The sequence below is a fragment of the Lathamus discolor genome (genome assembly GCF_037157495.1).
Source record: "Lathamus discolor isolate bLatDis1 chromosome 2 unlocalized genomic scaffold, bLatDis1.hap1 SUPER_2_unloc_1, whole genome shotgun sequence".
Classification (NCBI taxonomy): domain Eukaryota; kingdom Metazoa; phylum Chordata; class Aves; order Psittaciformes; family Psittacidae; genus Lathamus; species Lathamus discolor.
In genome coordinates, this window is record NW_027069094.1 from 426,002 (window position 1) to 439,440 (window position 13,439).

At 48.1% G+C, this 13,439-nt stretch overlaps 1 protein-coding gene across 18 annotated transcripts in view; it reads right to left on the reverse strand.

Annotated features, from left to right (window-relative positions):
- Positions 1-13,439, reverse strand: part of SCRIB (scribble planar cell polarity protein) — a 101,633-nt gene that overhangs the window by 36,775 nt on the left and 51,419 nt on the right. For 14 of the 18 annotated variants that reach the window (XM_065664202.1, XM_065664190.1, XM_065664188.1 and 11 more), the window contains 7 exons: positions 9,887-10,150; positions 9,101-9,211; positions 8,405-8,581; positions 7,873-7,989; positions 3,325-3,513; positions 2,609-2,728; positions 2,369-2,425 (listed from right to left, as the gene is read on the reverse strand). In XM_065664202.1, the coding sequence (XP_065520274.1) occupies positions 2,369-2,425; positions 2,609-2,728; positions 3,325-3,513; positions 7,873-7,989; positions 8,405-8,581; positions 9,101-9,211; positions 9,887-10,150 (1,035 nt within the window). The other 4 variants (XM_065664192.1, XM_065664189.1, XM_065664200.1 and 1 more) reach the window with 3 other exon arrangements.

The following is a 13,439-nucleotide window of genomic DNA, read 5'->3' on the forward strand; positions in this document are numbered from 1 at the left end:
AGACTTCAGGGCTCCTTAAGTACGTGTCACTGCGATCTCAGAATATTGCTTTACAGTCTTTCAAAAGGAGAACAGCCCAGAAGGATGAAGCACAGTGACTGGGTGTTGCTCAGCCTCCAGGAAGAATACTGGATATTTGTTAGAAGAGGCCCACCAGTGTTTTGAAACATTGCTGACTATGGCTGATATGGCTGAATGCCAATCATTGCCAAGCTGATTTCTTTTACATTAACCCTTGCAATAAAGTGTCAAGTGCAAGTTTTCCACCAAAAGCTATTGTAGTAACATGAGCACTTTTGAAATGAGATATGACCAAGGCCGTATCACCAATAGGGAAGGTTTTTCTGGTTTGGTTTTTGACTAAGTCCCTGTGGTATTTTTATCTCAGCATAAATTTTGGAAGAGCCTTTATCTACCTAAGATTGAACTCATTCAGCCTGCTCAGACAGAAGTTTTGGGCCAGACTTGCTCTTGTTTCATCCAGTGGTGTTAGAAATGCTGGTAATGACACACAGTACCTGAAGACTCCTGGAGAGTGTTCAAACCCAAAGGCTGCCAACCTAAACCTGGTAGGAAAACCCTGTGCTGTAACAGTAACACTACAAAACGAGGCTTTCTGAAACCACAATAAACCACTCTCAGCTCCTTCCTCTGGAAGGAACCAGGCATTCCATAGAAAAAACCCAAATCTGATCTAAACTGGCTCTGCTCTAAGCTGAACCAAGTGACCTGTGATGGTTCCTTCCTACCCAAATGATTCACAGTATCACAGAATAGTTTGGCTTGGAAGGGACCTTTAAAGGTCATTTAATCCAACCCCCCCTGCAATAAGAGAGACATCTTCAGCTACCTGCTGGAGAGGGACTCTTCATCAGGGACTGTGCAACAGGACAAGGGGTGATGGGTTCAAACTGAAATGGGAAGTTCAGGTTAGATATTAGGCAGAAGCTCTTCCCTGTGAGGGTGCTGAGGTGCTGGCACAGGGTGCCCAGAGAAGCTGTGGCTGCCCCATCCCTGGCAGTGCTCAAGGTCAGGTTGCACACAGGGCTTGAAGCAACTTGCTCTAGTGGAAGGTGTCCCTGCCCATGGCAGAGGGTTGGGACTGGATGATCTTAATATTCTTTCCAACAGAAACCAGTCTGGAATTCTATGATTCTAAGATTATTCTATAAGATCATTGCACTGGAAGATCTATCTAAGTACACATCACAAACACCATCAGGACACCTTGCAGATCTTAAGAACAGAAATCCCATTTCTTATTCTGGCATGTGCCCACATCAGCTTAATCTGTAGGCCAGCAAGGATAATGCAAAGCTTCCAAAAGGATTCTGCCACACACTGAATGCCTTTTGTCTCTCTACCCCAATCATCCATAAAGTCACATCCTGCACAGCCCACTGCAGTCACTGACAGAAGGCAGAGCAGGCTTACAGAGATATGAAATATATATGTGTATATTTAATCCAGCCTTGTTCTTTGCTGTCTCCTCTTACAGCCTGCACCATCATCTATTCAAAACCTTGACCATTTTTTCCAAATCAAGTAAAATCTCAAGTATTAACTAAATTCAAAGATCACCCCCATCCAGAATTTCCAACATAACCACACTCTTGTGCGGCAGCAAATGTGAAACACTTGATTATAGTGATTATAGCTACAGGAAGAACCTAGAGAAACATTAGGATTGTCTGAATTGGAAGCCTAAAGAAACACCTGCAAAACAGAGCCAGGGAAGCAGATTCCTAATTGAGAACACTGACGAATTCCATTTCCCTTCATCTTCCAAGAGGATCTGACTGCATAAATTAGTTTTAAGAGAGATAACTGGAAATCCCAGGTCCTCTCAGGGCTTGGCCCTGCTCATCTCCCTGTGAAAGACTGAAATGCTGGAACACAGAACTCTCATAATGAGTCACAAAAATGATCACGTAAACTGAGGAGCGTAAGTGTGTGCGCGACTCAGCACCACAACTTCACTTCAGGGCAGCTTTGAGCTGCATGTTCTCATCTTTGCTCAGAAAAGGTCTGCCAGGTCATGAAGGGCTGTACAGAGAGAACTGACTGAGTGTGGCACTTCCCAGCTAACAGACCGTTGTTCTCCAAGTTGCAGCTTGGCCAGGAGGTACCAGCAGGCAACAAAGATGAACTCTGTAAATAACAGGAGAGTTCCACCAGAGAGGTGCACAGGGAGGGATGGCAAAGCCAAGAAGCAGCTGAGTGAGCAGTGCACTATGAGGAGGGAAGGCCCAAAGCCCCCATAGCATAAACAACTGGGTAGAGATGAGCTGTGGCATTTTCTTTGGGCCTCACAGGCTTGGCAGAACTGCTGCCAAGAACAGACTCTGCTACACGAAAAGTCTCTCACCACTTTCTCCATTTCTTCTCTCTCCCACTGAGTTGCTTCTCTCACCATTTCCATCTCCTAGGAGAGACCAAAGTTAGAGCCACTTCACCGAGTGCTCTCTCCCACTGGAGCATCTGTAAGCTCATGAAGACTTCAGAGTCCCATCCTAATGCATTCCTGATGAAAGTGCTGGGAACTGCTGATCCCACAAGAAGGAAGTCCACTACCCATCCTCCTCCCAGATGTAGCCAGAAAACCCACCTTCTGTAGGATCTCCAGTTCTTCAGGGCTTAAATCCCGATCAATAGAAGAGATACTTTCCAGGCTGTTCTTGCGCGCAATACCAGCAGCAAAAGGGTTTGCAATAATTCCTGGAGACATCTAGAAAGCAAAAAGACAGTCAAATATGGTGGAAGCCCACAGCACACCATACAAAAACCTGAGCTCTAAAGCAAGATGAATATAAGTTGAACCAGGTACAGCCAGGGAATAAGGTGACCAGTGACTGGGTACATATTCCAGTGGAGAACAAAAATGCTTACTTGCTAAACCCTGAAAAAGGCAAGCTGTGAAGGCACAGGGCTGCTATGGGAAAGTGCTTCCTTGGGGGGAAAGGCACCAATAAACAGACAATTTGCTTTAAATACACATTGGCACAAGAAAAAGCAGGCATAAATAACCTGGAGAAAACCAGTGTGAACACTCCCCTTCCAACCAGTGCAGGGACATTGTGAACAGTCCTGTAAGCAGCACAAGAGACAGTCTCTTGATACTCTTGCTTTTATGAACTGGCAATCACCTCCAGTTCACAGAGCAGGAGACCAGATGCTGAGACTGGGACCTCAAAACCAAAACCCAATCAACCAAAAATAACCTACAGCAAACAGTTGGAAAAATCCAGGAATCTTCTCTGAAGAAAGAGATAGGATCCCTGTGGCACTGGTCACTGTGAGGGCACCCTGCACTTCAGTCCTCACCTCAATGGCAGCTGCAGCCTTGGGATCGAAGCCATCACACACCAGCACAAGGAGCGCGTCACCCACGCTTCGGAGGATCTGCACAGCTTCCGTGTGCGTCATTCCCAGCAAACTCTGATGGTTCACCTCCAGGATCCGCATTCCCACCTTCAGACGGCCATCCCGGGCTGCAGCCCCAGAGGAGCTCACCTGGAACACAATGTGGGGAATCGAGAGATCACTGAAGGAAGTTAAGAGAGGATCAGAGAGCATGGGAATCATTGGGAAGACGGGATGAAAGAGGACAGGATACAAAGGAGACAGGGGGAAAGGCTGCAGCAACATGTCAGGGAAAGTGTCTGAAAGTTACTTGCATCTAGTTACAGAAAGGGCAGAAAAGGAAGAACGTGAACAGTTTGGTAAAGAAAAGAGGTCTGGAAGGAATTTATTCTGGGAGATAAAAAGAATTTTTATTTGGAATGTGTTGTTCCAAGGAAAGAAACTGCTTTTGTTTTGTCAGTGCAGTGGGTGAGGAAGCAAGCTCTTGCCCCCAGTTTATCTTCACAGAAAGAAAAGTGGAGGGATTTCTTATTGGGAGAGAGGCAGAAAACAGGACAGGGATAACTTTCGTGGATAAAGATAACTGAGGCAGAGACAGGAGCAACCAATAATGATGCCTGTCTGATTTCCAGCCTCTCTTTCAGGGAAATAACATCTAGCTCCTGTTTTCCTTCCTCAGCAAGTGACAGGAACTCCCACTTACCTCACACACACAAGCAGTCACAGGGAAAGCAACTACATGCAGTACATTGACAAGGAACATGAAAGTCACAGCTTGTCTGAAGGAGTGCAAGCATCCAGGTATGTTCGAGGAGAGAATGAAATACAAGTGCAAACTCTGGCACCAAGACAAAGAGAGGAAAGGCAAGGAGTTTTAGTCTTCTTTTTCCTTTCGTAACAGGAAAACAGGACTAGCTGTGGGCATAAAGTGAAAGAAAAAAACTAAACCCCCAAACACAAGCAAACACAAGGCTCAGGAGAAAGATGTGAGCTGGGGAAGCGAGAAAAAACTGAACAGTGATGACAGGAGAAGCTGCTACCAGGAACTAACAGAAATACCAGATACAACTTCAAGTGCCTTAGGGAAAGGAAGAGAATCACCATCGGGCACTGCTTTTTCTAATGGGAAAGCAAAGAGCCTGGAACAAAATGGCATGTAGAGAGCCAGGCTGGAAATGGAGATGTGGGTAAATCTGGCATCTCAACAGACCTCACCAGGAACAGCAGAGGCAAACGAACAGCTTCAGTTCAAAGGCCCAGTCTCAAAGCCGAAGGACAACGTGACCAAGCTTTCCAAGGAGAGCGATGGGCAGTGCTACACAAGGGCTTCGCAGAAAGAGTGCGTCTGTGCCAGGGATCTCAAGCAAAGTCTGTGGGGCTATGACAAGAGGCTAAGGAGAGCACAAGGGCACACGCAGTTGGTGGCTGGGAGTGGGAAATGCAAGGACCTATGCGGCTGCTTGTCATTGTGGGGTGGAGGCACAGGTATCATCAGAGGAAGGAAAGAAAGGAAGGAAGGATACTGCACACCATGTATTGCTGGACCCAGAGAGGCAAAAATCCCCAAACCAAACCAAAGGCATGAAGGTGTATTGGATTGATGAGAGCTGCTTTGGAGAAAACCCAACGGATACATGTTTAATACAGTGCCTGTAAAAAGAGAGAAAACATGCTGCAGCACTTCTTACTTTAAGGACTGGGGCGAGGGGAAGCAGCCATGCATGCTGCACATGATTCCTCAGGGCTGTGAAGGAAAACATGGAAGTGAGTGTGTGTGCATGCACAGAAGTGGCCACATGCAGCTGAACAGAACAAGACCAAGTACTCACAGTTTCTTTTCCAGGGACAGCAAGTGCATAGTGTGAAAGTAAAACACCCAGAAATAATGGGAGGAGGTGAAGTTAATGTAGGAAAAACGTCCTTAAAGCCAACTGCCATCTGTACTATTGATACATCCCTGAGGGACACTGAGCTATCGCCGCTGAGACACACCATGGATTTCAACCTGTAGATATCTAATCTGATTTATACCACTTGTAGTCTTCAACTCCTAACGCTTCACCAAGAAGTTTTACCAAGGAAAAACCTCATTGTAACTTTAAGAAAAAATGACAATTAAGGGACTCAATGGAAATGAAAATTAAGGAAAACTCAGGAGACAGAAAGTGGAAATCAAAACATCACAGGGGAGGGGGAAGCAGAAGCACTACTTTGTCTCTCAGTTACTGGAAATATACAGCCCAAATGGGACAAGCAGGAAATCACCAGGGTTAGGACAGATACGAAAGATCAAGCTGATGTGACACAGATAAGGGAGAGCAGAAGAGCTCAGAGCTTTGCTGCTCTGCAGGCCAAAACAACCACTAGTGAGAATAAAAAGTGGGGGGTGTAAACTAACCCTGCAATGGGGCTAACATGTAAACCTCCCCAACCCCCTGAAGGAGATAAACCCAAACCTAATGACACCTAATGACACCTTTGGGTGACATGGTTTAGTGGGAGGTGTCCCTGCCCATGGCAGGGGGGCTGAAACGAGATGATCTGAAGGTCCTTTCCAACCCTAACTATTCTGTGATTCTAATAATTAAAAATAGCTGCAAGTTACAATAAACTCAAGTTTTCTTTTACTGCTATTACAAATATTGCAGCTCAATGTGCAACTATTGCTTTGATAGAGTGAATTTCCTCTTTTAAAACTCAGCTAAAGAAACTATACCCAGGTAATAACAAATTATGAGTATTTCTGTGAAGGCAGCCAATTATTAGAAAGGGTTAACTGGCAACTCTGAGTGTCCACCATCCAGCAAGGAATGAGGACCTGTCCTGGGTTCAGCAGTAGCAGTCATTTTTCTCCTTCTTAGTAGCTGGAGCAGCGCTGTGTTTTTGACTTTCAGCCTGGGAACAGTGCTGATAACACCAGTGTTTTCAGTTGTTGCACAGTAATGTTGACTTCTGAGCCTCATGCTCTGCCAGGGAGGAGGGGAAGCCGGGAGGAAGCAGAGACAGGACACCTGACCCAACCTAGCCAAAGAGGTATTCCATACCACAGCATGTCATGGGCAGTATATAAACTGGGGGGAGTTACCTGGAAAGGCTAGATCACTGCTCAGGTCGGGCTGGGTATCAGTCAGCGGGTGGTGAGCGGTTATATTCTCTTCCCTTGTTATTTCCCTTATCATTATTATTATTGGCAGTAGCAGTAGCGGTCTGTGTTATACCGTAGTTACTGGACTGTTCTTATCTCAGCCCACAGGAGTTACACTCTTTCGATTCTGCTCCCCATCCCTTTGGGAGAGGAGGGAGGAAGCGGGGGAAGTGAGCAAGCGGCTGTGTGGTTCTGGGTTGCCAGCTGGGCTTAAACCACGACTGGACCCCAGCACAAGAGGGATGTGGAGCTGCTGGAGTGAGTCCAGAGGAGGCCACAGAGGTGCTGCGAGGGCTGGAGCTGCGCTGCTCTGGAGCCAGGCTGAGAGAGCTGGGCTGGGGCAGCCTGGAGAAGAGAAGGCTCCTAAAGGGGAGACCTTAGAGCAGCTCCAGTGCCTAAAGGGGCTGCAGGAAACCTGGAGAGGGGCTTGCGACAAGGGCCTGTAGGGCCAGGCCAAGGGGAATGGCTTTAACCTGCCAGAGGGGAGACTGAGCTGAGCTCTTAGGCAGAAGCTCTTCCCTGTGAGGGTGCTGAGGCGCTGGCACAGGGTGCCCAGAGAAGCTGTGGCTGCCCCATCCCTGGCAGTGTTGAAGGCCAGGTTGGATGGGGCTTGGAGCACCCTGCTCTAGTGGAAGGTGTCCCTGCCTATGGCAGGGGGTTGGAACTGAATGAGCTTTAAGGTCCCTTTAACCCCAAACCACTCTGTGATTCTGTGACTATTAAGACCTCTAGAGCTAGCAAAATTTCTACCTTACCATACAAGTTAAAGAAGGAACCAGTAACATTAATGTGAACATCCAGAGTCCCCTTTTGGTCAGCAGCAAGACCAAAAATGACACCATTTATCACTATGCTCTGTGCTAGCAGGAAAGAAGAGGAAGTATTTTTTGGTAAAGGTCAGGAGTATAAGCTTATATAGGGTATTGTTGAAAATATGTGATATTTCTTGGGGAAAAGGGACATGCCAAATTAGCATGCACACAAGCTGTCATTCCCAAAGGAAAGGGAACAGACACAGTATGTTGCACAGGAGAAAGGTGAGCAATTCATAATGTTTTGAATGTAAGGAAAGGAGACCATGCAGGTTTTAGTGAGCAGGAAGGCCATAAGCACTTGGGAAAACAACAAGAATGGAGGGGGAAATGAAAGATATGTGGATTCATGTGATAGAAAAAAGTAAACTCAAGAGAAGAAACACAAGGCAAAATACAGGCAAAGAGATGACCTCCTTCAGTGGATTCCAAATACTCCAGGAGAACTGATGTACCCAGTGAAAAGTGGAGAGAGCACATCAAATTCCATAGGCATTCCCTTTTCTCTAGCAGTCCTTGCACGCAGCCAAGTGCAGAGTTAGTGTCTGGTACCTTAGAAATGAAGATGCCTTCATCAGTGGGATCAAATGGGTTTCCAGCGTGACCTTTTGCTCCACCCCGGATGCTGATGCCCAGCTTTTCTCCTGGAGCCTTTTCAATGCATATTTCCTGTGAACACAGAACAGGTCACCTTGTTTCTGGATCAAGATCAGACAAACCGTAGATGAAACACTCCTAGTAGCTGGTCATATTCTAAACACCCTGAAAAGGACCTGAATTCGACCTTGCACTCATTGGGCACAGTTTATTCTTGTGATGAGGCTCTGCTCTTTTCTGTCTTCTCTTCAAGTTTGGTCTTCATGAAATCTGATCACTCTCTGATCACTCTCTGATCACTCCTCTGATCAGTCCTCAACTAGACAAATACAAGAGACTGGGTTCTGCCAAGAGATGAGGCAATTTCAACTGGAAGTTTGGTTGTATCCTAGTCCCAGACTTCCAGCTAGATCAGCAACTGCCTTCAAAAGTGTTCCTTCTATAAAGAGGAGCGTGATGCTCCCCAGTTCTTCTACTCAGAACCTACCTGCATACCCGGTGGTGGTGGATCTCGCCTCACTAACATGGTCAGCTCCTGGGTGTTGGAGAGCAGGGCATTGACTGCTTCCTGGTGGGTAGCATGGCGCAGGTCAATGCTATTTACCTCCAGGATCCTGTCCCCTACCCGGAGCCCACTGCGAGATGCCAGTCCACGCGGAATCACCTACAAAGAGGCACTGATATTACAACCAGAGAAGGGAAGTCCATCTGTTCTTGGAGAGACACTGATTGTGTCCCATAGCTGTCCTCCAGCATCCTCTGAAGCCTGTTTTGATTTCTCTCTCTGCAACCCAAGTTCCCCAATTTGTGAACACTGGCAAAGAATGAAGGAAGATTTGCCTTAATTCAATATATCCTTATTATCGTATTACCATTTTCATCTGAACCCCACAAACACTCGCTGCGTGATGACTGGCTTTGTGTGCCTGCAGCTTTCCAGCATTCATGAAAAGCTAACACAAGCTCAGCAAGTTCAAAAGCTAATTCTCCCCAAACAGCTCACCTTCAGGGGCTTCTACATGCCATTTAGACTCCTACAACAGCAGCAGCATGTCTGGTATAAGCATTTCACGTGTGCACACATCCTTTCCACACCCCACGTTTTCAACCTGTGCTGTACTTCTCAGACTCTTGCATCAAAATCCTTCATCTTAACCCAATAATTAAAGAGCTCAGACTCTACCTTGGAAATGAAGACACCAGGTTCATGAATCCCAAATGGATGGCTTGAATGGTCACTGCCTCCCACAATGCTGAGTCCCAGGGGACCACCTGCCTTCACAAGACGAATCTCCTGGAGGGAACAAGAAGCAGAGTCAAAGGTAATAAGGGATACTGTAAGGAGCACAAACACTGAAAAACAAGGAGTCAGGGATGTTTTGCAGGTGTGAGTACAAGGTAAGTACCCATAGAACAAGAGGGTTCCCTTTTACTTCTCCACACCCCAGTAACACAGTTGCCAGCCCTCACCAGAGTACTGATTTTTCAAATGAGAAATATTCAAGATTGTACTATCCCATATTCCAGTGGGCTGGAGCAGCTCCACTCTGGAGCCAGGCTGAGAGAGCTGGGCTGCTTCAGCCTGGAGAAGAGAAAGCTCCTTAAGGGGAGACCTTAGAGCAGCTCCGGTGCCTAAAGGGGCTGCAGGAAACCTGGAGAAGGGCTCTAGACAAGGGCCTGTAGGGACAGGCCAAGGGGAATGGCTTTAACCTGCCAGAGGGGAGACTGAGCTGAGCTCTTAGGCAGAAGCTCTTCCCTGTGAGGGTGCTGAGGCGCTGGCACAGGGTGCCCAGAGAAGCTGTGGCTGCCCCATCCCTGGCAGTGTTCAAGGCCAGGCTGGATGGGGCCTGGAACACCCTGCTCTAGTGGAACGTGTCCCTGCCCATGGCAGGGGGTTGTAACTTGTTGAGCTTCCAGGTTCCTTCCACCCAAACCATTCCATGGTTCTGTGATTCCAGCAGACCCTCACCTCGATGGGATACTGATCCTCCATCCCTTTGGAGAGGTGGTTCTTCAGTGGCACTGGTGCGTCCTCATGTGGGCTGTCCCCGGGGCCAGGGCCGGGGGGAGGTGGTGGTGAGTGCATCCGTGCCCGTGCCGCGCTGGGCGCGTCTCCGTCGCTGAGCTGCTCCACACCCTGTCTCTCTACCAGCAGCGCGATGGTGGGGGAGGATGCGGTAAGCAGCGCTACTGCCTGATCATGCCTGGCTTCTGTCATGTCTACCCCATTGATCTAGAACAACCCGCAAACTCAGCGTCAGACCGTGGCCCGAGTACACCCTGCCATTTAACATGTAGCCAAGCACCCTAAGGGTGTATTTCCGTGTCTTGCTGGAACTGCCCCTTCTCAGGAGCCTGTTCCCCAGAGCACCTTGTAACTTACCCCACTCCTTCCTAATTGCAAAGGGAAGAGGCATCTGCTGATTCCACCTGACCACAATCCCTTTCTAGGCAGCTTACTAGCCCCTTTTCCACCTTCCCTGTACACCTCCAAGCCCTAAAGGCACCAGTGATGCGCCAGGGGATCATGAAGGCCAAGTACACTGCCCCTTGTACCTCCTGGAGCACCACAAACCTGGCTATTGCCCTGACTATGCTGTGGCTCAGCACTACGAGGAGAGTCACTGCCACTCCTTCCAGGCTTGGCACTCCAGCTTTCCTACTTGGTCATGGCAAAAGAAGCCCAAGAGACTGCATTAAAGGAATGGCTCCAGAGATCTCAACATGGGAAGAAGACAAAACAGCGATTCCCACAAGTGATGCCACTGCACACTAATGTGCCATAGCATCAGCTGCCTTTGCACTCAGCCATTTGAGCTCATCAATCACTCCAAAAGCCCAGACACAGGCACTGGAGAGCATGAGCTGATGTGCTAGGACCTGTCACTGGGCTGCCCATGCTGGGCAAGGTCATGGAGGGCTGGGGAAAAATGTCAGTTTTAAGCCATAAAAAGTGTACCCCAGTTTTGAAAACACTTGGAAGGGCTGAGAAAGAGACTGCTGATCCACAGTGACCAAGTGTGGACACACAGGGAAAACTGGAATTCTTTTGGACAAGAACCCATTATCCAATATACTCTGCTAAATAATTTCAAGAATACAATTTGTGATATCAGTGAAAGAAACAGAGGCACTTCCAGAACAGACAGGGAAGCCAAAGACATTCAGACCAAATACTGAAGAGAACTCAGCTGAACCTGTGTTCGACTCTCATCCTTCACATGCACAAGAATGATCTAACGTAAGTTCAGAGGATGCACAGAGAAAAACTGCTGCGAGAGGCAGGGAAAAGTCTTTATACACTAACATCTAAACCAGCCTGCCTGGGAACCCAGAGCACCATAAAGGATGTGGCTGTTCTCCATCAATGTCTGAGGGCCAGAATGCTGAGAGGAGAGCTGAGCTAAAACACTGCCAAAGGATGGAACTTGCCATGACAAAGTTGAAGCTGAAAATTACAAGGTTTCTAGTCCTCAGGTTCTGGAAAAGCTTCCCAAAAGGAACTCTGAGGACATGAAAATACAGCTGTTGAGATAGAGTCTGATCAGCTGATGAAATAACAATGCGGCTTTGTAACAGCCACAGCAAGTGGATTTTGTAGCCTGATTCCTCACTGATTCCCAGAAATACTGCAGTTACTCCCCAGCTTCTCCCAAGAACAGCTTCTGGACAACACTGTCTGCAAACAGTCTACAAGGCTTTGTCCAGAACCTCCATCACCACCCCCTGATCCAACCTGCTCATGACATGGAAGAAAACAGACAAAGACACCCCACACTATGTGGACACAGACAGGGAACTCTCAGCCCCACAGCATCTCCTCTATACACAGGATTGTCCCCAGAGTGACACCTTTGGCAGCAGCCATAGAGGAAGAGCATAAGGATGTGGAGGCAATTCTAGCCTGCCCAGGCACGCAGGAAGGGGAAGGATGTGAAGGTACCTGGGTAATGGCTGCTGAGCACAAGAGACAAGGCAATAAGCAGGAAAGATAATAAATTAACACACGAGTGCACAGATCTCAGTGAAACACAGATCATGGGGACAAAAGACTCACAGATGGACCATTAATGGAATCACTCCAATGGTACACGAGGGTGCTGAGGCGCTGGCACAGGGTGCCCAGAGAAGCTGTGGCTCCCCCACCCCGGCAGTGTTCAAGGCCAGGTTGGACACAGGGGCTTCGAGCACCCTGCTCCAGTGGAAGGTGCTCCTGACCATGGCAGGGGGCTGGAAGTGGAGGAGCTTTAAGGTCTCTTCCAACCCAAACCATTCCATGACTCTGTGATTAGCCAGAGGACAGGAACAGGGCTGTCTGTGTTGTTCATGCCCTGTAAGGACCTGCTTGTGCTTATGTGGGTGCCTGGGAAGGTGCTGTCCCCGTTCTTGTCTGTGTAAATCTGCGGCCAGCCATGGTTGCAGGATGTTTCATCTCTGGAATCTGCATATGGCCTTCCTGATGGCTGGACCTGGGAACAGGGAACAGTGGCAGCCTTGTGTCCAGTGAACTGGGAAGGGGGGATCCCTTGGGTCCTCCTGTCTACCTGATACACTGATTTTTAACCAAGATGACACGTAGAAGAGGGTTGGTCCCAGGTTTTCATCACCAGACCAAGGCTCCCCAGACAGACCATACTCCCCAGACAGACCTGCTGCAGCAGCTTCTGCTCCTGACCTTAACACATCCCCACTGTCATTTTCTGCCATTGACAAGAAGATGTGAATAGTCAGACTGGGTCAGAGCAAAAGTATGCAGTGATACTTCCCCAGGCTAGTGACCAGGGACACACAATATCCTGAGTCAGAGGAACAGCACGTGTAACAGCCCCTCTCACTAACTTCTCCATCACCTGGCAATTATGATGCCTTCCCAGCTTCTGGACAGGTAGTTTGCAGTGGTCTTTATTGCTAAGTCTCTGCTTTGCAAGAGAATAAGGCCAACCAGTGCAGTTCAGCTACATAAGTCCCCAGAGAAAGGGGGACTTTCGTCTGTCCTTCTCTGCTCCACATGTTTTTCCATGTGCCAAGGAGTTATATTACTCTGCCAAATTCCTCAGCAATCAGACTGCTCTCACTGGGATCCCATGTGCTGCCTGGTACTACTGCTGCTCTAAATCCCCCAGAATCAGTTCATTCTACTTCCAGTCCTATTCCCAAAAACCAGCTGCCCTTAGCCGCTACTCCCAGTCCTGCACTCTCCCTGCTGGATTCCCATTCCACAACTCTCCAACATTCCCCCCTTGCAGCTCCCTGCCCAAGTCTTCCAACACCCAAATGGCTCTCAAGATTCTCATGATGACTCTCAAGACACACTACAATATAATACATATAACAGAAAGGTCGGGAGTTAGTAGTCAGTCACTGGTGAGTTCTGTGGGTGTTAACTCTGAAGAGAGATCCAGGCTGGACTCTTCAATCCATGTACTCAAAGCTCCCTTAAGAAAGTAAAAGGAGCTATCCCAGTCCTTCCCCTGCAGAGAAGTCCAGGATGATTTAGAGCACAGGGGAAGAGTATGAGGCTG